General features: G+C 56.7%; 7 protein-coding genes across 7 annotated transcripts; 2 read left to right on the top strand and 5 right to left on the bottom strand.

Annotated features, from left to right (window-relative positions):
- Positions 1 to 435: 435 nt before the first annotated feature.
- Positions 436 to 1453, top strand: B0I36DRAFT_347448 (uncharacterized protein; the record flags this gene model as incomplete). Its single annotated transcript, XM_046156571.1, has 2 exons — positions 436 to 942; positions 1001 to 1453. The coding sequence occupies 2 exons, from the start codon at positions 436 to 438 to the stop codon at positions 1451 to 1453; spliced, it is 960 nt and encodes a 319-aa protein (XP_046015804.1).
- A 307-nt stretch (positions 1454 to 1760) lies between these two features.
- On the bottom strand, positions 1761 to 2993 carry B0I36DRAFT_361043 (uncharacterized protein; the record flags this gene model as incomplete). The annotated part of the gene is made up of 1 exon (XM_046158424.1): positions 1761 to 2993. The coding sequence occupies one exon, from the start codon at positions 2991 to 2993 to the stop codon at positions 1761 to 1763; it is 1233 nt and encodes a 410-aa protein (XP_046015803.1).
- A 595-nt stretch (positions 2994 to 3588) lies between these two features.
- On the bottom strand, positions 3589 to 6011 carry B0I36DRAFT_318938 (uncharacterized protein). The gene has a single exon (XM_046153349.1). It carries the CDS (start codon positions 5793 to 5795, stop codon positions 3789 to 3791), a length of 2007 nt encoding a protein of 668 aa, XP_046015802.1. The 5' UTR covers positions 5796 to 6011; the 3' UTR covers positions 3589 to 3788.
- A 4241-nt stretch (positions 6012 to 10252) lies between these two features.
- On the bottom strand, positions 10253 to 12504 carry B0I36DRAFT_347445 (uncharacterized protein; the record flags this gene model as incomplete). The annotated part of the gene is made up of 2 exons (XM_046156570.1): positions 10253 to 12087; positions 12228 to 12504. The coding sequence occupies 2 exons, from the start codon at positions 12502 to 12504 to the stop codon at positions 10253 to 10255; spliced, it is 2112 nt and encodes a 703-aa protein (XP_046015801.1).
- Positions 12505 to 13954: 1450 nt separating this feature from the next.
- On the bottom strand, positions 13955 to 16790 carry B0I36DRAFT_361039 (fungal-specific transcription factor domain-containing protein; the record flags this gene model as incomplete). The annotated part of the gene is made up of 5 exons (XM_046158423.1): positions 13955 to 14939; positions 14996 to 15492; positions 15553 to 16032; positions 16160 to 16190; positions 16273 to 16790. The coding sequence occupies 5 exons, from the start codon at positions 16788 to 16790 to the stop codon at positions 13955 to 13957; spliced, it is 2511 nt and encodes an 836-aa protein (XP_046015800.1).
- A 3243-nt stretch (positions 16791 to 20033) lies between these two features.
- Positions 20034 to 23341, top strand: B0I36DRAFT_95855 (major facilitator superfamily domain-containing protein). Its single transcript, XM_046163650.1, has 4 exons — positions 20034 to 20602; positions 20671 to 20934; positions 20996 to 21399; positions 21460 to 23341. The coding sequence occupies exons 1-4, from the start codon at positions 20280 to 20282 to the stop codon at positions 23121 to 23123; spliced, it is 2655 nt and encodes an 884-aa protein (XP_046015799.1). The 5' UTR covers positions 20034 to 20279; the 3' UTR covers positions 23124 to 23341.
- A 334-nt stretch (positions 23342 to 23675) lies between these two features.
- Positions 23676 to 24474, bottom strand: B0I36DRAFT_361037 (uncharacterized protein; the record flags this gene model as incomplete). Its single annotated transcript, XM_046158422.1, has 2 exons — positions 23676 to 23774; positions 23851 to 24474. 2 exons carry the CDS (start codon positions 24472 to 24474, stop codon positions 23676 to 23678), a joined length of 723 nt encoding a protein of 240 aa, XP_046015798.1.
- Positions 24475 to 24539: the final 65 nt, after the last annotated feature.

The following is a 24539-nucleotide window of genomic DNA, read 5'->3' as shown; positions in this document are numbered from 1 at the left end:
TTCTTTCAGCCAGATATGCGAGCGCGTCCGTCGTTTTGCTATTCCTGAGATTGATGATACGGAAAGGCCGAGTTTCACCACGGCCTCAGGCATTGACAAGCATTGATGTTGGCCAGGCACTATGAATCAACGTGGCGAACATAAGAGTTGTCTTCTACACCGAGGCCGTGGTTAATCTCAAACGCAGACGTCATAAGACATCCCTCAGCTATCTGTTCACAAAAGCGACTTGATTCGACCAGCCATATGAGATATCTTGCAACACAAGCTTCGTCGTCGTCATCAGAGCACCCACTGCCTTGATCTGATCCTTGAAGAGTCACCAAGACAACCACAGCTCTAGACGCTCACTGCCAGATCTGACGTCGTATCGCTAACTATCCACAAAACCTCTGTGAAACGAGAAGTTCCCTCGGAACCGTGCGTCTCACAGCCATGACAAGGCGCCACAGGTCTCGATCTCGTTATGAATACTCGTCCTCAAGCTCCGGGTCCTCGTCTCGCCATGTGCCACCGAGCGTACCCAGCCCTCCCGAGAGTGATTTCAGACGATGGACAAGCCGCGACGAGGAAAACCTTGAGGCAATGAGGGCTCGCCTGCGCGAACTGCAGATGGGCAGCACACTAGGAGGCCCAGCTGGTCTGCCTTCGTGGAGCCATAGCTCCAGTGGCGGAGGAAGCTATCGGTCCGGACGCTCTCGACCATCCTACACCGACGACAGCAGTGGCTATGCTGGGACCTCTATCTACACGCCATCAAGGTCCAGCTACGATACCAGGGACTACGAGTACGACACTGCGGATGAGCGATCGCGATCAAGTGGCTCAAGCTCTGGAACTGTGCGATATTCCAATTACGGCAGCGGTTCATCTAGGAGCAGTGGCCGTGCCCCTGATGCGTCAGGTGGATTCTGGACCACGACCAGAATTGAGCGCTACAATGTAAGATTGCCGTTGATGTTCGACCTGGACACATATTCCGTACTAACTGCAGTTCTAGGCCTATCCCAGCAGATCCGGACGGGGAAGACAGTCCTCTTCCTCGAGCCAGTCTTCGCGAGACCCGCCGATGTACTCGAGCAGAGATTCCAGCTCCTACGGCGACTATGTTCCCTCTTACCGATCTTCTGCACGAAGTCGAGCGAGCAGCTTCAGTGCTCCGCCTGGCTTACATTCCAGCTTGAGCGCCAGCGGTTCGCGCTATCTGGGCAGCTACTCAGGCGGTCCGTCGGGCAGCCCCTCGGGCAACCCCGGCGCATACACGGCCAATATTTCTAGGCCTCGAATTGTCGTAGCCGAGGAGCCAGATGATGTTTCTGAGAGATATTACGCACGGCCTGGCACGCCTGGCGAGTGGTCACCGACGCCCACCCAGCGCCGACGCTACCCGAGCCCGACTCGCAGCATCAGCCCTGATGTGTACAGCGACAGCTCCTCCAGCGACTCATGGTAGGGCCCGAGCATCCGCTGCAGGTGCCGCTAAGCCTTGGTCTGTTTTTGCCGCGGGGCTGCGTCAGGTGGCGGGTTTCTGGGGATGTTATTGCGACGGGACGTGTCTTGCCGAGACTCACTCATGGTTTTACGTCGTGGACAGGACTTCAGGAGCCGGGCACCAATGTTGAGCTCAAGTCCAGTTTCTGCTTTTGCCTCAATATTTCTTTATCTTTCTCTGGAGGTCTTCTAGTTTCACGAGTGCGAAAATTAAAGGCTGTTCGTTTTGCCTTACACCACGAGCGAAGTGCCACTGTGATGCCTTTTATTCACAAAGCGAGTCCTCTTCCCATCAAGGCCGTCCAGTACTGCGGCTGCTTGGCCCCTATCCTACAGCGCCACTTCTCGGACTCTCTGGCCTGACCAGTCGCCCTTCCTTCGACAGGACCTGTAAATTTGCTCGCCTGATACACCGCATCGTACTCACCTTGAGGCCGTGTCTGGCTCAAGGCCCCCCATACCTCCTTGATCCTCTGCAGCTCCTTGCCCGACAGGTCCGGATACTGCCTGTGCAGATGCTCTGCACAGAAGAGCAGCCCTTCTGGACCTCCGGAGTTTGCGCAGTTTGACCTGCGGAGGAAATGGCCCGTCGTCTTTCCGCTCTTGGTCATGGGGTGCTGGTTCGCCGTCTTCCTCGTCGTGCCCTTGTCTTCGTGCTTGTCTTGGTCCTTGTCAATGCCCACTTCGTCCTCTGCATCGTCACTTGCCACTTCTTCCTCCTGCTGCTCCTCCTCCCCCTTGAAAGCGATGCCTCGGCCGAGAGCTCCACCATCATCATCATCATCACCACCCTCCTCACCACCATGAAACTCCCACCACACAGTCCCAAACCCGCGACAAGCCCGCCCCTGCGCATCACCAAACCTCGTCCCGCCGCTGCCGCCGCCACCACCGCCCATCTGCCCCAACCCGTGCCGCTCCCACTTCTTGACGCCCACCGCCGCGCAGGGGAACAAGGGGCTGGAGAAGCTCGCCAGCGGGCCCGGCAGGCTGGCGTTTATGAGCCGAGTCGAGTATTCGGGCGTCATCATTCTGGGACCGCCACCGCCACCACCGCCTCTTCTGGGAGAAGAAGACGACGACGAAGTAGAAGAGGAAGAAGGGTGTTCCAGGCGGTCCTTGCGTCGGAGAGTACACATCAGCGCGTCGTGGCATGTTTGCCCGTGCTGCTGCTGCTGCTGCTGCCGGCCGCCGCGGCCGTGGCCGTGGTGGATGCAACCTCCAGAGCAGCGTTTCCCGGCGGAAGTACCACTGCGGCGGCCCTTACCACTACGAGTAGCAGAAGAAGCACGGGTAGCAGTAGCAGTAGCAGTAGCACCAAGAGTACCACCAGCACACGGCCGGTGCACAGATACCTCGAGCGCGAGCGCGCCGCAGTGCGGATCCGCGCAGAGCCGCGGGACGTATATGCACGTCTGTGCCTGTGTCTTGGCCTCGACCTTGGCCTTGGACTTTGTGTTTATCCTCATCGTCTGTGCTTCTCCCGCCGTTTCCTCTGCCATTGCTGCTGCTGTCGCTGTCGTCGTCGTCAGAGTCGTCAGAGTCGTCAGAGTCGTCAGAGTCGTCAGAGTCGTCAGAGTCGTCAGAGTCGTCAGAGTCGTCAGAGTCGTCAGAGTCGTCAGAGTCAGAGTCAGAGTCGATTTCGTCGTCGATTTCGTCAGAGTCTGTTAAGTGTCGCCGATGTCACCAATATACGGCGGTGAGCAAAGGGGCAATCGTCTTTCCACTGTCGTCTCCCTCGAAGTTATGCCTTCTGCAATGCCGTGCGTGTGTGCCATTTTAATCATCATGCGCCTGCACACAGGCTCAGCTTGCCACGTATGTTTGTGTGTGTGTGTGTGTGTGTGTGTGTGTGTGTGTGTGTGTGTGTGTGGACTGTCGAGACAAAGACACCAGAGCTCTCACATCGCATGGAAGGAGTCAAACAAAGTGAAACCCTCCTGCGCGCGCGCCGTGGTTTCTTTGTTGCCAAAAAGCCCCTCCACCAGCAGCTTACGACACGAACAAAGAGAGCGGACTCCGAGCATGTCGAGCCAACAGCTACTGCCGGGAGGGGATGGGGCGAGAACAAACAAGTTGGCGGAAAAGCAAACCTTCCATAACGAGACTTTCTACTCTCTGACCCAGCGTCATGTTGGTCACGCAAAAAAAGAAAATAGAAGGAAAGACGCAACGCCATGCCATCATGACAATCATATATCTCATTATAAATTACCAACCAACATCGCTTATGATGTAATATGTGCATGCCCAGCAAACCATTCCTGCCCCTTCGCACCAACCATGCTCTGTCCTGCTCACACCAGCTCCCACTGGCAGTAATAAATCCATTTCGTCATCTTCTTGTGGTGGATCCTGGAAAAGTACTCCTCCTTGGTGACGCCGCGCGCGTCCTTACCTTCAACCTCACTCAGGGCCCGCAACCCGACCTTTTGCCCGGGGGCACCCAGGTCCCGCGCCGGGATGTCAACCCACCACCAGAAGCCGTCCGTCTGGAACGGAACATAGTCTTCCTTGCGCCCATCAACGCCTTGGATGTCTATGAGCATGAGCAGCGGCTTTCCCTTGCCGTTCCGCGCAAAGTCGTAGTGCTCGCAGACCTTGGAGACCTGGAACCGCACCGTCTCTCCGCTATACACGGAAATGTGCTTCCGCTTAGGCTCCAGGGTGTACTCGGAGATGCCCTCGCCCGTGCCGATACCATACCAGCTCACGGGCTCCGCACCGAGCGGGCCCAGCATGTACTCGCGCCAGGTCGGGACCGTGCCGTCCGAGCGGAAGTGGTGCGCGCTGTCCTGGGGGAAGTGCTTGAGGCCAAACTGCTCATTGGTCCGCGTGAACTCTTCGGGTTTGAAAGCCTTGGTGTACTGCTGGTTGCCGACGTTGCCGGCGCCCCAGCACGAGTCGAGCAGCTTCCACTCATTGTTGTCGATGACTACGGCGTTCCAGGCGTGGTTCGAGTCCATCTCCGCGGGCGGCTGCTCGCCGTCCTTGAGCGGGGTGTGGCCGTACCCTTTGCCGTGGCCGCCAACCACCAAACATTGGAGGCCCGCCCGGTCGGCGATGGCCTTGTAGACATCGGCATACCCTGAGCAGACGCCCTTGCCGCGGAAGATGGTCTCCTCTGGCGTGCCCCGCTGGATGCACCCGCCAAAGAATCCTTCGACGTCGTACGCAATGTTGTGGTGACACCACGTGAAGATGGCGCGCGCCTTGTCCGTCTGGGAGGGGAAGGAACCACACAGCACATTGGCCAGGTACCCAATCGGGTCTTGTCGGGGGAGCGAGTCGCTTGGGAACTGGGCAGCCACTGCGTCCGGACGAGAAAAGTCGCGACAGACGAGGCACGTGGCGGCCTTCATGGCGGCAGCCTTGGCGGCCACGGCTTCCACCTGCTGCGTCGTGGGTCGTGAGCTTGTAGGCACCGGTGGTGGAGGCGCGTCACTCGCGGGCATAGCGTTCGGGCGGGCCATGAGGGGCCGGGAGCTTTCGAATGTCGTCTTGGGTCGCACAAAGGATGTAGCCGGGGGCGGCAGGCGGCGTGGCCCGCCGGCATCCTGTACATTGTCCTGTGCTGGCGTGGGCGACTTGGCCGGGCGTGAGGGCAACCGCGGTGGTAGGCCTGGTCTTGACGCCGGCAGGATGGGCGCGGATTTGATGGAGACGAGCGACCCGTTCGGCCGGGCAGGGGGGTCTTTTTCGAAGTTTTCGGCGGCTATCCGTGCGGCCTCGGCCTCTCGTTCTTTTCTAGAGGGTGGCAGCGGTGGCAGTTTTGCCTGGTCGAGCGTTGGCGGGAGCCCCCGTCTCGGTTGGGGAGCATCGTTGGAGACGGTGCTGGCATGTGTGGAGGCTCTGCCGAGCGAATATGTTGAGACGGTCGAGATGTGAGAGACGTCAGAGGCATTGGAGCCCCGGCGATCGCCATTCGAGAGCTGGCCCGACGGCCGCCGTGGCGGCAGGGCTGGAGACGGCTGGAGAGTATTGGATCGTACGGGGAGGGCTGGGGGCGCGGTGCCATTCTTTGTCGAGGATGTGCTTGTCACAGACGCCACGGAGGAGGACGTGTTTGTACGCTGTGGGAGAGCAGGGGGTTCTCGTTTCTGGGGCCGGGAGGGCACGACTGGTGATGGCTTTGGTGTTGTTGCCGTGACGGCCGCGGAGGAGCCATTGGTCTTTGCGGCGGGCGGGGGCGGGGGAGGAGGGCGCTTGGTGACGGGGGGCGGTGCGGTGAAGTTCTTTTGCTGGTTGAGGGCGGCGATGCGCTCTGCGAGGGTGTTGAACTTTGGCTCCTCGACGTCGGCCATGGTGGCGGGTATACGCTGTGGTGGTGGTGGCTGTGATTGTAATTGTGAGCCCGCTCCCGCTGTGTGTGTGATTCCTTGGGGAGGGAGAATAAAGGGATGGTGATCCCAATTGTTGGTGTAAAAGGGGTTCGCGACGTCGACAGTGGTTGTGTGTGTCAGACGAGGTGGGTGCAAGTTGTTGTAGTCACACAGCCAGCCCTACGGCAGCAGCAGCAGCAGGATGCGCATGTGGAGAGAGAGAGGAGGAGGGGCGCCTGTCTTTATTGTCCACTGTTGCAGGCCACTCACTCACTACTGAACAGTTGGAGAGGGACGGGACGTGGGGCGCAGGAGCAGTTCTGCCTAGCAGGGGTCTGTCTCTCTTGGCAATGACCAGGAACAGCGCACGCACAAGCACGTCAACCACCCAAGTAAGTGTTTTGGTCGTGGATGGCCGTGCACCACGAAACACTCGATCGGCAAAAGGGATGTGGATAGCTGGGGTGAAGCAGTTGCTCAGGAGGAGGAGGTCTGGTTGTTAGTGCACGCTAGACCCCTCTGATCTCTACACAGCCCTTCTGGGTGACGACGTCCGCTGCAAGCCTCGTGCAGATCTGGAGCGTTCTTCCCGTGTTCCTGGAGACTAGCCCCGTTTCTAGCCCCGGGCAGTCAACGAACAGGACAGTTCTATCCGAGCAGGGCAATCGCTGAACTGGCCGTCATGGTCTCCTCATTGCCTCCTTCCCCCCAAATCTGCCCTCGATTGGCATTCAGCAAGTCTATATCGCCCATCTATCATCTTTTGAATGATTCAGGGCGCCTTGTCCCGTCTCCGCACGAGGTCCCCGGCCGGTGGCTGAAAATGCCCCCAGCTAGCCCCAGGGAGAGTGGAGGTACCAAGACGTTGACGCGGCTATTAATAAACCTGGTGCTGCACGCAATACAGCAGGTACCGTGTTGCTGCCACTTGCATGCCAGTGTTCGAGGTCCCGTCACGTATACAGGATGATGATCATCATCATCATCACCACGACCACCACTGGCGCATTCCCTCTTACTCTGCGTGATGTAGAGTCTTGTCCACATTAGCAAATGGTGAGTGACATGCTCGGCACAACGGCACAAACGGGCCCTCCTTCCCTCTCTCCACACAGCCCCCTCGAGCTTTCTTTCCAATGGAGCTAGGCCAGTCCGAGGTGCGCCCCACCCGCCGGGCCGCGTCACAATTGGTCGGCTCGGCCGAAAACGGCACACCTCGTGGTGGTGGCCCGCAGGTGCGCTCACAACAGCGTGCACCGTTCGCTGCTTCTCGACTTACAACATTGGAGAGCAGCAACTCAATTACATCCTGCCCGCTTCATCGCCTTTGCGGCGCCCGTATGCTTAAAATACCGCCATTTCCATCTGACCATGAATTGCAAGCAGGACTCATCCGAATCCTGCCTTTCATGTCTTCGTACAAAACCTGCCCAAAAGAAATACAAGGAAAAAAAAAGAGAAAAAAAGAAAGAAAAACAAGAAAGCTAACTCGACTCCTGGGAGAATGGTACAGGTGGCTCCGACAGCTGCAAGGGGAGGCGAGCTGCCCAACGAAATCTTGCACCTGTGGACGATTCCGACGGCAACGTACCTCCACCACCCGCCATGGTCGTCTCCGTGCATTTCATGGTCATGGAGAACTCTGTCCACGTTTTTATTATACCGCGGCAGGGTCAGAGGTGGTGAGGAGAGCCTTGTAGGGAGCGGCTTGTCCCAAGCACTCTGCATATGCTGACAAGGCAATGCACATCTGCGCCCTTGCACTTTTGGCATTTAAGCCTTTGGGCGCTTTGCGGTTGGTAATCACAGAGTATTGTGGTCATCACAGAGTATTGGAGCGCATTGCATCCAGGCGGGAGTAGTCTTGATAGCCACAAGTCGAACTGCAGCGTTTACGTAGTGTCTTCTCGGGATGCCTTTGGGATTCTCAGGCCGCCACTCCGCCTCGGACGTATTTAAACCCAGTGGTGCAGGTATTAGCAGCCATAGGCAACGCGGATATAGTGTCACTGTGCTTTGTGAATCAATCTCATGGCAGTTTGTTTCATCTAAGGCATCGCAACGTATCTGTAAAGTCGCCATAACCTGCTCAGCTTGCACTGCAGAATGTTTCCCAGCGCAGCATGCAGTAGGGAGGCAGCTCCCGAAATGTCACCTCAAGATCATGTATTCAGGCCCCGCCCCGCCGAAGGTGCCTTGCTGTACACCATTCCACTCCTGTCGAAACGCAAAACAGGCCGCTATTGCCCGCCGTTCCTTGATTGCCAAGGGTTATTGTGATGGTAAGCGCACAATCGACAAATTCACCGATCCTACATCATCACCAACTGTCCACAGGCGTGTCCGCAGGTGTTGCCCAGAAGCCGCCGCTGCTTGTGGCCAGGCTGGGGTCGCGCTCGCGGGTCCCGATGCGGGAAGCAGTGGGGTATACGAGATGGTCTTCTCGACGGTCGTTGTCCTCGGTGGACGAGGAGAGGGGAGTCTCTGGGTACCGAAAGTTGCTGGCATGCCGCGATTTAGGCCCATATTGTGCAGGAACGAATCCAGCACATCGCGGCGACGGCCAGCGTCCCGGTGGACTAGTGCCAAAGTCGTCGTTCTTGGTAGCACAATGTCCCTCCTTGGATGTGGTCTTAGGGATCAAAACAAGTGTCAGTGTTGATTCATCCAGCAAGATGTATGTGAGAAGGAGAAACGAAGTAAACCGATAGAGAACAAGTGCTTGGCCTCGGTTTGCATATCCGACGCATGAAGCAGAATAGGAAGCCGCTTACCTGTGACTCCCAGCTTTCTCCACTGCAGCTGTTGATCCCAGCTGATGTTGAAGACGGTCCGCGCTTTGCCGCTCTCTCAAGTCTTGCCTGGATAGCTTCTAGTTCTTTGCGCATCTGTTCTTCGACGTCCTGCTTGCCACCACCCCGTGGTAGATCCTCGTCAGGTGGAGGAGACACATGCTGCACATACCGCAGCTTCAGGCACGGGTTGCCTCAAGCATCGACGCCGCGCTGGTGCTTGCCCGTAGCGATGGAAAGCAGGCAGCACCGGAAGTCTCCCGCGTTGACGATGTCGCGGCCGCACTCGGTGCGCAGGTAGTCCATGCCGTTGTCGCTACTGCCAATGAAGTCCTGCATCTTGAGCATGAGGGCGTCGAAGTCATAGTGAGAAACCTTGCGCGGGCCGAGGAGCAAGGCCGGGCTGTCAGCGGCGATGAAGTTGTCGAGCACGTCGTTGTACCCGGTGCCGTCGGCCAGGGTGATGGCGATCGTGAGATTGTTGAGGAGGGAGTAGTCCGGGGCCACGGTGGCGGGCTTGGGGAAACTGGGGAGCGTGCCGGTCGAGCTGCCTAGATTGGAGGAGGCGGTGCGCTTCTGGGCGGCTGCCATGGATGCGAGGATCTCGTTGACGATGGACATCGTTCTCGCGTGTGATGAAGTAGTCGTGAGGACGGTGTGGGTTTCTGAGAGTTCTTCGCGACTTGATGGAAGGAAAGAGAGCCTGAGTTGATTTTGAGAGCAAAGAAGGTCTATGAGACGGATATTTAGCTTCGCCAGGAATTTCAAGGCTTCTGAGTAGAATTGTGGACGAACCCAGGTCTCGTTGGGGCTGAGGTGGTTGCTGCCGTTGCGAGAGGAATGACTGGGCTCCTTTGTTTTTCTCCGAGAAGCTTGTGGTTTGTCGCATGGAAAGAATAAATGCAACCGGGTGGTGGTCAAGATGCCTTTATCTTAGTTGGACTTGTCTTGGCGAGGCAAGGCAGTTGACTCTATGTGGGCAAATGATGTGCGTGTGGCAGGTTTCGTTATGAAGTTCCTCCGGCTAGTCTTATGAGTGACGGCCCAGAATAATGTTCTCTGCGTCCACGTACCGGGGAAGATCTGAGCAAGGGCGCGTATACATACACTGTGCACTCGAGCAGACAGGACCTATGAGCCTTCGGACGCCAGGCTTGGATCTTGGAGCGAAGGTAGCGTGATAACTGCCTTGGGTTCCTTCACCGATTCAATGATAGTCGTGTCTCATCACACGAAGCTGGGCAAACAGCACCAGGGCATTCTTGTGGTTCCGCGAGCAGAGAATGGCCTAATTCACAGAGGTCCAACTTGAAACGGGTTGGCGATGTTGTGGAAAGCGTGGGGAGTGCACTCTTTGTAAATACCATTCTTCTTGAGAGGTAATCGGTGGCTGCCACGCTGGATATCACAATATCGCGGACTTCAGGCGATGCAAAACCCTCATAAGAGACATTTCGGAACTATTTCCAAACACTCGTTTTAATCCTACATGATCATCTCTTGATGCAGCCGCAATGCCTTGACCATCCAATTCTTGCTATCTGGTCCATCGCTAACCGAAACTCATCGAAATGTCCCAATCACTAATCAAGCTATCTTCTCCTTGCGCTCCCGCCTCCATCTTAGCTCTGACCATATGCCCGAGAATCAGGCTTTCTCAGAGTCCTTGCCCTCGATTTTGTTTGTGCCTTCATTGTTCTTACCCAGAATCAGCACACGTGCAGTGTTCGGGTCGACGATCCGCATACGAAGCTGCTGGATATGCTGTATCGTGCCGCCCTGGTATGAGGAAAACGACCGGCTGTCCTCATCAACATCGTCGTCGTCACCTTCGTCTTCCTCATGTTCTTCCTCCCTGTACTGCGGACATCCGTCTCTCACGCTTTCGATGCTCGGCGGGACATACACAGCCTCTGGAGACAAAAGCTCAAACGGGACCCCGTCGCCAGGTTGCTCCCGTTCCCGTCTACCCTGGGCATGCAACTTGCGGTCAATGTGGTTCTCCAGCTCGACGATCCGGTCGCCGGCTGCGCTTAGACGTCTGCTTGTAGGAGTGCTGCCGTCCAGCTGAATGCTGTCTTGTCTTGTGGCGGTGCGGAAGCAGTAGTCACGATCGTCAGCGGCATCGCCGTCAAACGCTGCATCACCGGCTGTCAATGCTGTGGAATATCTCTTGATGCCTGGCGTTGCAGCTGTCGGAGAACACACCGAGACAGGCGTGATGGCTGTCTGGGAAGATTGGTTCGTCGTCTGAGCCGTAATCGCTTCCATGGCGGTGCGCGACGAGCTGGAAGTGACTGTGAAGTCTGTGGCGGTGCTCCATCGTCGTATATCGCCGGCCGGGCCCAGATGTGCCGCTCCTCGACCATGTGACGTGCTGTCCATGGATGGCAGAAGACTCGAGGTTCCCACTCGCGCAGTGACCTGGGACATGGATCTGCTGCTCGGGAGACCACGATAAGTCCCATCCGCGCTGCCCAAGTTATTATGCTGAGCAGGAATGCTTCCCGCACTGTGAGCACGCGAGGATATCTGGGGAGGTGAAGGGCTTCTTGCGAGCGCGAGATGGGTCTCCCGGATGACGCGCCGCTCCTGTCTCTTGCGCTGCTGCCGCTTCACGAGCAGCCATGCCAGTGCGCCGGCCAGGAGGACGATGACCACAGCGCTGGTCGATCCGACGATGATGTTTGTCCTGCTCGCCGCGGGATGTGCCTCAGTCGCAGAGTCATCATCTGTCAGGGTCGGAACTACACTTTGACTATCCCTCGCTGTCGTTGTATCAGTACCACCAGCAACAACACCAGTGCTACTCATAGTCGAAACACACGAGCTCATTGTCGTCGTCCCCGCCGACAGCCCAACTGACGGCGCAGGCGCCAAACTTCCCTCCGATCCGCCAGCACTGGCCCCAAACCCACCGGGCGTGCCGGGGCCGAAGCCCGGCTCCCACGCGACGACGCCGCCAATGCCGTCCGGCAGCTTTGCCACACGGGTAAGGTAGCGTTTGTCCATGAATAGCGCGTCCCGCTCCAGCAAGCATGGGTCACACATGTTGTACATGCGCTCGGGCACAACTGAGTCGGGATGCGGGAGCGGGCAGCCCGACCAGCCGATCAGCCCGTCACTGTTACCGCTGTCGGCGAGGATATTGCCAGGGGAAGCATGCCCGGCAGCAGCATGGCTCGGGGTATGGCCTTCGGTGATGGAGATGTTGGCCAGGCCGAGATCCTTCATCATCATGCCTCGCGGAGCAACACGACGAGTGATGTTCGGGGCGTGGAATGAGTCGGCGAGGCTTCTGCCAGGTTCTTTTGTTTTGTTCCGTGCCTCTTCTTGATCTGCGCGGCCACCATGCTGCTCGGACGCCTCGCACGACCAGACCATGCCAACCCATTCCTGGCTGGCAAAGGCATCAGACTTGTATGGACACGCTGTGGACTTGTACTCGGGGTCTGCACAGCCTGCAAGGTAGACGTTGTCGGCTGCGAATGCGTCAATGTAGAGAACCCAAGTATTAGTGAAACCTTCTTTGAGTAGTTCCTAAACCCCCTACGAGAAAAGTCGGCGACAAGGAGCGGCGGCGGGGAAAGGTCGATCCTGGGAAATAAGGAGCGGCACTCACTGTCGGGACTGTAACAAGCATGGCTCGACTCGCAATAGTCGCCCATGACGCAACACGCCAGTGCCGGGTTTCCTCCTGCTCCGCCGTCGACACTGCTAGCAGCTCTTTCTCCTTGAACTGCTCCTCCACTCAGCGCAGGACCGGGAAGCCCTGCGATTCCGCACGGTATGTACGGCCCCGTGTGCGGCCGGCCGGGCGCAAAGTAGCATGTCCCGTTGGATATGTTTGGGTCGAAGGGCGCTGCGGTATGGCCAATGGGGACTGCAAGGCCTGCCATTTTGCCTTGGATTCAAGAGTTTGGGTGGGGAGGATAGTGATGGATGGAATTCTTGCTTGGTGTGTTTTCTAAGCAGCTCTGTGGCAGTGGGCAACCTGAGCACACAGGTGAGTTGGTGATAGGCTCAATGTTGTAAGCTGCGTCGTGCTGGTGCAGCAGAACCACGAAAGCGTCATCAACGAGCTTTGCGTCCTCGGGGTGGAACAACCGTTGTTAGCGCTTACGGACAGAGATAGCTCGAGAAGTCAGCTTCTCTGAACCTTTGAAGCAGCTTGATAGTGTGTCAACGATGCGAGTTTTGTCTCACTCTTGAGATGTGCCTGTCGTGGATGCTGGTTTAGCTTATCGTCTCCTCAGTGCATGCTTCCTGCCGATTGAATCTCTTATGCGTGGCTATGCAACGGAAGTATTGTTGTGTGAATGGGCAGTGAGGTATGCGTGACCGAGCCTCACAATATAGAACTCCCTCTCATTATGCGTCTTCACTATGCCCATTTATTGGCATCAGCTGCGAAAAGAACACTCTTGGGCAACTGAAATGGAACGCCCGCATTAGATCCGTTGTCGACCAGTTGTGTGGATGGGTCTGCGATGGGATTTTGTCGGCTTGGTTGATGTCGACGTGACCATCTGCAAGACGCAGTGGCACCAGCAGGAATCAGTGCGGTCAGATAAACCAAAAAAGCATGACCCTAGAAACCCAAAACAAGAGAGTCCGATGTCAAGTCGAGCTGGGGCAAGTTGGGAAGACGCCATAAGCCAGAGGAAGAACGAGAGCCTGAAACCGACATCATCCCGCTCGAATCGCTCTGATTTTCAAGTGCTCTAGAGGAACAATTAAAAGAAGTCCAGCAGTCAGATCCATTGATGCGGTACAATGTCCCACTCAACCGCAGTTATAGTTCCTGATCAAGTGGCGCAGGATGACAGTCATCGCTCGTAGAAATGATACAGCGAGCAAAAGGAGCTGATCAGCACACGTGAGCACTACCATCCCAAGCCTCGAGACACGCGCTGAGGTGGCATTGCCCGAATCTAAGCCATTGCCCGGCTCCTCAATATTCACAGTCTGGCATGGATGCGTTTTCAAGCCAATTCTCAAGCAACGTGCACCGCCTCAACTTGACAACTTTGCTCTGAAGGATTGCGGCTCTGTTGCCAGTCATAGCTCCCCGGAATGACACTTCACGACTGACCTCCGGGGAAGTTGCAGTCTGAGCTCCGCTCATACTCGCAGCAGAGCACTTATTACCAACGAATCTTGCAACCGTAGTTGAGCATGAACTAGAAAAGAAGGGGGTATCATTTCTCGTATTCCATGGCTGGCTTTGACAACCATATTAGCCCCATGCTCTATCCAGACCCGCTCTACAAAAGCAAGAAAACAACACGCTCTCATGTGTATGCATGCTATCGACCTAACCACATGCGTCTCGGCACACGCCCACTCTTACCACAGAACCTGCGCCTGATTCGGGTCCTGAGCCGCATGCATCTGTCCCGCAAATGCGTGATGAGGCTGCGGTTGCGGCGGAACCATGAAGCCGAGATTCATGATGTAGTCCCAATCCATTTCGCCACCAAAATTGAGCTCTGGGAACACTCCGCCCGTCCCGCCATTGAGAGTGGGCATCGGCGCGCTGCTGCCCGGAGGATAAGCACGCGGCTCATGTTGGTGAGGTTGCTGGTGTTGGCTGCTCCCGCTACCTGGTCCTCCAACGCCGCTGTGCATCGTGTACATGTCAATGTTTGGGTAGTTCTGCTGCTGCACCGTTGCTGGCGGCGTGTGCTGCTGCTGCACATGCTGCTGTGGAGCCATCGGTGGCGGTGATGGCGTCACGTAGTGCTCTGTCGAGCCTGTGCTCGGTGGTGCCATGTTGGGTGGTGTCGTGACAGCAGAGTGTGTAGGTGATTTCGAGCGATCTCGCTTCGGCAAGTTGGCCACATATTGCCGCATGACTGTAATTAGCTTTGGAGGCGCCAGAGTCCTCCCGAGCTGATGCTCGGCGGCTTCTCTGGCATTCCAAGACTTGAGGAATAGAGGCCCAAACGCGATGTGTAGTGGAGTGCGCAGGTGCTTCAGGAGACCGCGCTTGTCATGATTCTCGCAAATTGCGCTCCACGCTCGTTCACACAGCTCACCCGTCGTCCTTGTTCGTAGACCATGCAGAAGGCAGACATAGGCCGGGAAGGGAAAGTACATGAAGGAGTACCACCGATATCCTTGGAGGCTGTCCCTGTCCCAGATCATGCTGTCGTACTCGATCATCTTGATCGATTCCACAAAGATTGCGTCGTTTTCTGATTGCGACAGTGCGGGTGAGCTTGGTTTAGGCGACTGTGGTGCTGTGGAAATTGCTGCTCGGAAGAATCCCGACATAATCTTGAGCTTGCAGATGTGTTGCCGTGTCATCAGGATCGTCATGTAGTGTAGTCTGCCAAATGTGAGCCTTCTGAACACAAATAATCACTCTGTTCTAGAGGTACTGACGGTATCTTGGGATCACACATTTTGAGGTATGTGTCCTCCATGTGTGAAGAGAATCGCTCTAGGTATGTGCTTAACCTGTGATCGGCCAAGTTGGTGACTGCTTGAGGGTTCGCCTCGGACAACGTGGCCTTCATCTTGTCATTGCCTGGCGCCTTGTGGAACTCAAGTCTGCTCAGCGAGAAGATCATTTCCGTGGCGGCAGTATGCGGTGTTGGCGAGTCCCTCGCATATAAGTGCAGGTCAGCATCGTTGATGTTCAATGGCAGCTTGCAGTCACCACCACTCGATATCGCCGTAATCGTGGACCCGGTCATCTCTCCTATCCTCCGATCGAAACCTGCCAAGTTCCACCACAGACGTCTTCTCTCTTCGACCTCAAACGGGGAAAGATTGAACGCGGCTCCATCTCGATGGAGACCGAGGCGATGGCCGAGTCTAACAGCAATGCCACTGAGGCAGAATATCTGTCGAGGGTCTGTCAAAGGTCGAACACCATACTATGAGCCCATGTTAGTTTCAGAGCTCACGAGAGTGCAGTGGACTTGGAGCTAACACACCAGGTATAGTAAGAAGGCCTGAAGTATTGTGAGATCAGGCTGCCGCATGAACTCGGCATTAAGCAAGGCTTGCTGTGTGGCTCGGCAGTATTTACCGAGGAGGGCCCGCTTTGGTTCATTGAAAGTGGCGTAGACCTCGTCATCCTGCATTGTGGAAATTGCCATGAGGTAGATTGAGAACATCAAAGCTTCCAGACTTTGCGACACTTTGTTCAGATTGGCGCCGGCCTCTATTATGCGCACCTGCAGCGTGGGCGTGTGCGTGAGTTTGAGTAGCGGGTTGACATTGTTGAGGTATACCTGCCACAGCTGGAATATCTGAATAGCAGAAGGATGCTGGTCGGTGAGGTTGACGTGCGCAGCACCTATTGCAAATGGAAAATCGTCACGCTGCTGAAACATATGATCATATGCGTTGTTGATGGATGAGCCGCCGTCGTCCTCGTCTGATGACTCTCGAGAGTCGGTATGTGTCCGGTACTGTCCGATTTGTGTTAGTCGGCCTGTGCCCGGACCGGAGAATGCAGATGTATATGCTTTTATCAGATGCAGTGACGATTGCATCACCCCTGCATTAGTCCCAAGGTCCTGTGCTGTGCTGACGTACCTCTTTCTGAAAAGGAAACCACTTGAACGTCCTGAAGCGGCGAGGTGGTCCATTAGCATGTGGTTGCACGGGTCCGAACGGGCTGGCGGCAAGGATGGAGGCAATATGCTTACTTTGGAATATGGGGTGTCTCGCCAGGCGAACTGATGACCTCGGACTCGGGTCCAGCGGGGGAGTCCCTGGCCCGGACTCGAATGAAGTCTGCGTCAAGCTCGTCGCCATCCTCAACGGTTCCCGGGTCGACGATCTTGACGTCGGGACCAAGCCCATCGAACTCGACGCCGGCCTGAGTCAGGAGAGCTTCATACCTTCGCAGACGCTCGACAAGATCGCGCTCGGGGACACGCTTCTTCCGACGACGGGGCGGCTGTGGCGGGATAACCCGGCACTCAACGCCAGCCTTGACACAGTTGCTACATGGCTTCGCCTGGTCACATCGGACCTTGCGTTGCTGGCACAGCAGGCAAGAGTGGCCGCGGGTGACCTTGATGACAGAGGCGGGATCTTCCTTGGAGATCGCGATGTGAGGTGCCCCGGCGAGCCCGGCGGGGCCAGCAGAGGCTACGGACCCTGTTGGCGTACCACCGTTGTAGACCGCATCGCCGTCGTAGGAGTCCGGAGAGTCGGGCATGGCTCATGTGCGAGGCAGCAGGGGTCGGCGCAGTGGGACAAGAGCACAGCGGCAGGCGGTGCGGGTATCTGAGGTGAGCAGTCACCAGCGGACCACCAACGGCTGGGAGAGGCCAATAACCAACGCGATTGACTGGCGATTGACACTGCAGGGCGCTGGTGGGGGGTTGCAAGGCCAGGAGCTCAGGTCGGGACCGAGCCGTCCGTGTCGGAGCCAGTGACAGCTAAGCGACAGCAAGCAAGAGGCACTGGATGGATCAGGGAGCTGTTGCGGACAAGAGGACGATGTCTTGGGGAAGTCCGGTGGTGCAGGGCGGCGACGGAGTCGGATTGCGCCAGTAGACGGACGAAGCGGGGGTTGTGGGCTGTGGCCGGGGCCGATAAAAAGGGCTCGAGGTGCCCAGTGGTGACACTCCGGTTGTGGCCCTCACACGGCCGAGCGCTTCTTATTGCTGTCGTCGTTGTCGTCGTCGACGACGGCGCTGTCCGTCCCCAGATGATGATGTTATGTTGTGCTCGTGGCCGACGTGCGCAAAGAGAAGAAAACCAAACGAAATAGAGGCAGGCAGACAGAGTGGCTGCTGACGCACAGACGGGCGGCACGCAGCCAACGGCTTGGGGCACCGGAAGAAGCTGGAGGCGCACTTTGGGCGGCGAGCATACTTCTGCTGGCGTCCGGGCCAGGCGCAACGGGAGCTTGTGCCTTCGCAGACGGCGGCCGTGCGAGCTATGTAGGGAACTGCCCGTTCTGAGTTGGGGGCCAGATCAGATAGGTGCTGGGCTGTGTTCCTGGGGATAGGGCGAGGCCGCAGAAAGGAGGGTGTGATCTGGGGTGCGTGTGGCTACCGGCGTGCTATGCTTGGGTGCAGTGGTCTGAAGCATGTCCTCATCCATCCTCGATGCCAGCCAGGGTCTCGAGGGGAGTAGCGTACCTCGAGGTATTGCCTGCATGCATGCATGCATACATACTGCGACCATCGAGCTGTCCTCTGTGTATGGATGCCTACAAGTAGATTCGCAGTATCCCCAAGGGAGAGAGGGGCACCAGAATTCCGGGCAAATGATGGCGGCACAGTGCCAGGGGACACCTGCCCAGTTGGGACGGAGATGACGAGCACGGAGCAATCACAGCAGAGAGTCCAGAGCTGCCCAGATTCCCACTCGTCTGTTTGCGTGTTTCAACAGTCTCCTTGTGCGATTGCTAAACATGAGGCCTGTGGTCTCCCTTAGACTCAGGAATGGCAGTCCTTCGTATGCTTGGCCTAACTACCACAAGGTACCTACTAGGGACCCTAAGGTATGCACCACCAGCAGGGTTCTGCGCCGCGGGGGACAACGCATTTGGATGTGGCCGAAGAAGGGAAAGGGACCAAAACAGAGCACCCAGGCTCGGCCGTCGTCGTCGTCGTCGTCGTTCGTCTTGCATCGTCCATGACGGCTTAATTGGGCTGCTGATGGTGGACAAGAATAGACGCGCACAGGCCCAGCGAGGGAGTGGGAGTGGAGGGGATCCATGGATCTGGCCGAGCCAACCTTGGGTTGTGGAAGGTGCTCCACCGCGGGACCCTTCACTTGCAGCCCCTCGTGGCCCGCTCGCGGCCCTATCAAACGCTATCGCGGCTCCTCGGGCACGAACTGCGTTGCTCGGGACCGAGATCGCACCCGACCGGCCTCAGGCAGCCGGGCAGCCTCATACATCCACCCATTGGTCGAGAGGCTGCGTTGCAAGCACAGAAGCTTGATGTGTCAGCGGGAATTCTCCCCTCCAGCAGCGTGTCATGGGTAACACGACTTCAACCAGGCGTTGTGACGGGTGTTGCTGGCGTGGGCACCAAGCTCAAGGATATGAGTCCCAGCCTGATTGTGCCAATGTTTCACCGAGGCCTCTGGCAAGCAATTGCTCCCTCGCCACCATTGATACGAGCCTCTTCCACCTAGGCACCCACCAGTCGTGCAGCAAAAGCAACGCCGGTAGGGCAGTCGCATGCAGCCCGCCCTCCAATTCCGTGGTGAGATGCTGCATGCAGGGTCCCAGGACTAACTAAAAGGTTGCCGTTCTTGTCCTCCACGCAAGTGTGGGCAGATTAGACGGCACAGGCAATGTACTGTGACTTCCGATTATAGGTACGAGGAGCCAAGGAAAATCACCCAAAACTACCGCTGACCGATGTTATTGCTTCTGCTGTTGCAGACAGGACCACAGCCACGTACCATCCATGTAGTGCAGCGTCAGCATTACCGTTTCTCCCGGGAACTTTCTACTTGATAAGACCTAGCCAAGGTAGTCCATCACGGCTGAGGATACGTGATGTCACGCACCACCGGAACCGTGCAACGGGAGAGGAGGTCAGACGTGGTGGTAGTGGTAGTCCCGCCGCACTCGGGGAGCTGGAAACACGCACATATTGTGGGGTAAACACCGTCGATGTTGAGGATTGTGTCATCTATTGGCAAGTCAAGTGCCTCTTTGGAAATAAACAGGCGAGATCGACCCCAGGTTGTCCACTAGGCAAATGCAGCAGGACTCGGATGAGCTGAGCACGAAGTATTTTAAGTACGCTAGCGTTGTGATGTAGTGGAAAGAAGGCGCGGCCATGCGCCGCCAGCACGCCCCTGCCCGTTGCGCTGTGGCTGGCCTCGGTCCCGGACGTCCCCATCTCGACGTCCGCTCAGTCAACCACCCCAGAACACCACTCGCAACCGTAGATCCCGTGGTCCTCTCAGTTAGCCACAGCCGCTTGGCACCCGTCGTAGTCATGGCCATGCAGCCTTCGGCACTCTCACGTGGCGCCGCAGCCATGAACCGGGGCTCACCCGTCACCGACAAGCAACGGCGGCCGTGGTCCACCCACAATACCTTAAGTCTGCCCAGAGGTCCGGCTCCTCACCGTCAGGCAGAGAACATTGCATTTGCGCTGCTCTTGTGCGATGAGAGCTGCGACTGCCCGCAAATTCTCGCACTGGTTCTAACACCCCTACAGGTAGTTGAATCATCATATCAGCATGACCTGCCCCTCGAGCACCTGCCACATTCGACCGGGTGCCACCATACTGCCTTGGCTGTATCAGCGAGAGTCTGCTGCCGTGTGCCAAGAGTCGGCTTTCCCTTTTACTCTCTTGTAATAAGGGAGTGACAGGCTTAACCAACCAAGACGGGATATCTCTGACGTCGCCAGACAAACGCAAACTTGATCCGGCCAGCGACGTTGCTTGTGTGTATCGCGGAGCACATAGACTTCGACATAACGCGTTTGTTGCGACAAAGGCAGCCCCCTCGGACCACCGTTGGATTTGATGATTGCAACATCTGCCTCGGTCGGATCATCTAGGTCTCAGGTGTTTGCCACCATCGCCCTCTCGACCCACCAAGGGCATCACTGGGCGACCTCGGGATAGCTTCCTACGACAGCCTTCTACCATCGCATACGGACCGCGCCTAGCGCGATACCCTACTTCGTGTGGTTGGCCTCCGGTATAATTCAAGTCCACCATGGGCCGCAATGAATCAATCGACATGGAGGGCGGTAGGGGAACGGGAGCAGGAAAGGGCGGCCCATCGAAGGAGGGTGTGGACGAAGCCGAGCACAACTTCCAGCCACGGACACTGAAATTCTGGACCATCATCATCAGCATATTCCTAGCATTATTTCTCGTGGCCCTCGATCGCACAATCGTCAGCACTGCTGTGCCAGCTATTACTCAAGAGTTCAACAGCATGGGCGACATTGGCTGGTATGGTTCTGCATATCAGCTCACCACGGCGGCGTCGCAGCTCCTCTTTGGCAGGATCTACAAGTTCTACGACATCAAAAGGTGAGTGCCTATTAAGCTATAACGTAAATATGAGGAATTTATGTTGGCTGACTCAATACTGCGCACAGGACCTTCCTCGTCAGCATACTGATTTTCGAGGTTGGGGCTGCGCTCAGCGGAGCCGCTTCTAGCTCTGTCGCTTTCATTATCGGCAGAGCCATTGCAGGCTTGGGCGGTGCAGGCATCTTCTCCGGAGTCATGATCGTCATGGTCTCGCTCGTTCCACTGCGCAAGCGCCCAATGTTCCAAGGCGTGTTCGGAAGTGTTTTTGGCCTCGCTTCCGTGCTTGGCCCCCTTGTCGGAGGAGCATTCACGACCGGGGTGACTTGGAGGTAAGTTGGATCGTGCGACGTCGACGAACGAAAGTTCAACAGCTGATATTTTGATTCCAAGGTGGTGTTTCTTCCTGAACCTACCTGTAGGCTGCTTCGCCGCTTTTTGCGTAATTATGTTTCTGCATCTGCCGCACAAGCCATCATCCAGAGCTCCTCTTGTTGAGCACTTTACACGGCTTGATCCTCTGGGCACATTCTTCTTCGTCCCAAGCGTGGTCAGCCTACTGCTCGCTCTTCAGTGGGGAGGCTCTAAATTTGCGTGGGACAGCTGGCGCATCATACTCCTGCTGTGCCTGTTTGGCGCTGGCATGATTGCATTCGGCACAGTACAGGTCCTCATGCCTAAGACTGCAACTGTACCAGTCACGATCATTACCCGCCGCAGCATATTTGCTGGTGCTGTCTTCATGTTTTGCCTGGCTGGATCTATGTTGCTCATCATCTTCTTCCTCCCGCTGTGGTGTAAGTGACCACTCTCCTTCCTCAGTCTGTCCGCCATCCACTAACGACATTGTTGGGCAGTCCAAATCGTTCGGGGTGTCTCGCCTCTGCAATCTGGTATCAACACGCTTCCATTTGTCATTAGCATGGTTCTCGCGAGCATCTTGAACGGTGGAGTGACCACAAAGATCGGTTACTATGTTCCGTCAATGTTGCTTTGCCCTGCAATCATGGCTGTAGGACAAGGCTTGATGAGTACTTTCACCGTGACGGAGTCGACCGGCAATTGGGTGGGTTACGAGATTGTCGCTGGAGTCGGACTGGGACTAGGCATGCAAGCCGCCAACCTGGCGGCTCAAGCCGTCCTTCCGAAGCCCGACATCCCAACGGGCATCGCCATCATGTTCTTCGCGCAGCAACTCGGAGGTGCCATTTTCACTTCTGTAGGGCAGAACCTCCTCAGCACCACGTTGGCATCCGACCTCATCGGCATTCCAGGTATCGACCCGTCACAAGTGGGAAGTGTGGGAGCCGCAGATGTTGTCAGCGCGGTTCCCCCCGAGTTCCAGCCACAAGTCCGTGAAATTTACAATCACGCGCTGAACAGGATCTTCCTCTGCGGCATGGGTGTCGCCTGCGTCGGCGTACTGGCCGCCCTAGCCATGGAATGGAAGAACATCAAGAAGACGGGCCCAGGCTTGAATGGAGGGCAACCACCAAAAACACCACCACGGACGCCACCTCAGACACCACCGCAGGCGCCACCGCAGACGCCACCTTCCCCAGGATTGCTGGATGGTGAGAGCGACAGAACCGCGGTCCAGCAGTCTGCATTGATTCCAGGCGTCGAGATCGGAGCGTCTTTCGCCAAGAGTATCGCGGAGAGCACCGCATTGTCGGATCTCGAGTCTATCACGCCACCTCGGGAAGCGCGTCACCGCAGTGTTTCGGGCGGTTCATGTGCCCACTGTGACCACTGGGGTGCGCATCTGAAGTCATCCGCACACTTTCAGGAGCAAACCGTCGCAGATAGAGCAAGACGCAAGACCATGCCTGCCTTTATCAACTACGACCCCGCGAGTCCATGCCATCACCACCAATACGATGCAATTCGTCATTCGTACCAATCCTTTGATCAGATGAGCACGTCTCAAATGTTGAGCGAGTATGCCAGGCTTCAAATCGTTGCGCGGGAGACTCTGTCTCAAATGCAGAATCTCATGCAGTCCCTTTCCGCCCTGCCCTCGACTTTTGCCCCCCCAAACCAGACTGTCGGCCTCGCACACGAGAGCGAGACCCGCTTCAGCAGCCGTCGCCAATCTCGGACTCGCAGTCTAGTCAGTATCCCTGGTGGAGTTCCCCTGCGGGAAGCACCAGGAGTCGTGTCGAACTTTGCCGCCTCGGGAAGTAGCGGCGTGGATGGCGCAAGAAATCGTAGTGGTGCGACCAGCCCAGCTTCGGGATCATGGCCATTCCCGCCTTCGCCGGCATCCTCAGCGTTACCCTCCCCGTCTCCTTCGAGTCGGGAGCGGGTCTACACAACCTCCTCCCCGCCGCCACCAATTCCAACGTCAGCAACTTCTCCAGCTACGCCTTCTCGCGAAGCAAAGAGTGACAATCCCCACAGAATGGAGGCGTGCGACGATGGCGAGGATGTGCAGACGCCGGGCGCTCTGTACGAGATTGCGAGGAGGGTGTCGCTGACTCAGACGAGCGGGAGTGATATTTCTGAACGGTCTCTATAGGTAATGTTTTTTGAACAGTTAGTCCATCAAATAATCCGCTGTTTCCCAGCGGTAGTTGCGGTACCTAGTTCGCACATGTTCAAATGTCAGATTGACACTTTCATAATGCCCAAGCCCATCGTGCTTTCCATTGCAAAGAAAAGTCCACGGATCAAGATTCACAGTGGACTACAATCACGCGCAGCAAGTAACAAGACTTTAGATTGGTGGCTTTGGTTATCTCTCGAATATCTCTGAAGCACTGATTTCTATACTTGGACTCGGGGATAATTCCTAACGCATCATGTCCTCGAGGGCAAAAATGATAAAAGTGCTCAAGAAGGCTCTCGGATCTAACCACGGTATGGTCTTAAGCATAGCAAGTATACTCGACGCAGCACCTTGTACTAAATCGGTTCATGATACGCCTTGTCTTGCCGCTCGTTTTGATTTTCTTTCATTGTCGCTCATGGAGCAACAGCTCGTAGCCCAGTCGGCTGAAGTGGTTCACGCGAGAGTCAGCCAAACCCCACGGCTTCGGTTGTCTGTTGAACCCCTTGCTTAGGCTCTTTGTTACCTTGTTCTTATGAGGATGCTTGTGCGTTTGTATGTGTCGCCCTGCAGGGGAATGGTTGTGAGCCGCTCGGCGTGGAGAAGTCCCAGCTTTCGCGGCTGTTTCGATGTTTTTCGAGGCGTCGATCAGCATTGATAATGCTGGAGCCTCTGTGTATGGTTGTTCTTCGGGCACCATTCCGGATCTGTCGGTGGTGTCTGGTTCACCCATGCTATTACTGGATGACGAGGTGTATTCTGTCCTCCTGTCCTGCGTTGGTCCATGATTGTCCTGGAAATGCTGTTCAAATTCGTCGCTCGCGGGGCTCGACGACAAGCGCGAAGGCAGGCCGGCATCAAAGAGATCACCTCCTACTTCAGACGCCGCATAGAACTGCTCCTCACGCCAGAGCATCATGGCTTGGAGCGCACTGGCACACATTTCAGCGGCTCTGCGCTCACCTGCAGCAGGGTCATCGTAGCACTGCCTCTCTGGATCACGGAAGTCGTCTTGCATGGCGCCCCAGCATTCGTCCAGGATCATCTCAATCTTTCCGAGGACATCTGCGAGCTTCTTATTCCATGCTGGTCGCACGGTGGCGCAGTACGTGCAGGTGCCATCCTGGAGATGGCCTTCGGGCAGCCCTGGGTCGATGGCGAGCTTCCAGCAGGATTCTTTGTGGCCCTGGTAGCGCGGGATACAGGGCATGAGGTGCGTCCCTGTTTTGCGGACGTGGTCTTGGAGCTCGTCCACGCGGCGGTAGTGTGGCTCGTCACTGGACGGGCCGCAGCTCAGCCTGAGTTGGCTGACTCGATACATCGCGTGATTGAAGTCTGAATGCGGAAGCAGGGAGCTCGAAATGGTTGTGGGGTCAAGACCGAGGA

Source organism: Microdochium trichocladiopsis (genome assembly GCF_020744255.1).
Source record: "Microdochium trichocladiopsis strain MPI-CAGE-CH-0230 chromosome Unknown B0I36scaffold_3, whole genome shotgun sequence".
Taxonomy (NCBI): Eukaryota; Fungi; Ascomycota; class Sordariomycetes; order Xylariales; family Microdochiaceae; genus Microdochium; species Microdochium trichocladiopsis.
The sequence above is the reverse complement of the archived record's forward strand: the minus strand, read 5'-3'. Positions and strand labels throughout refer to the sequence as shown.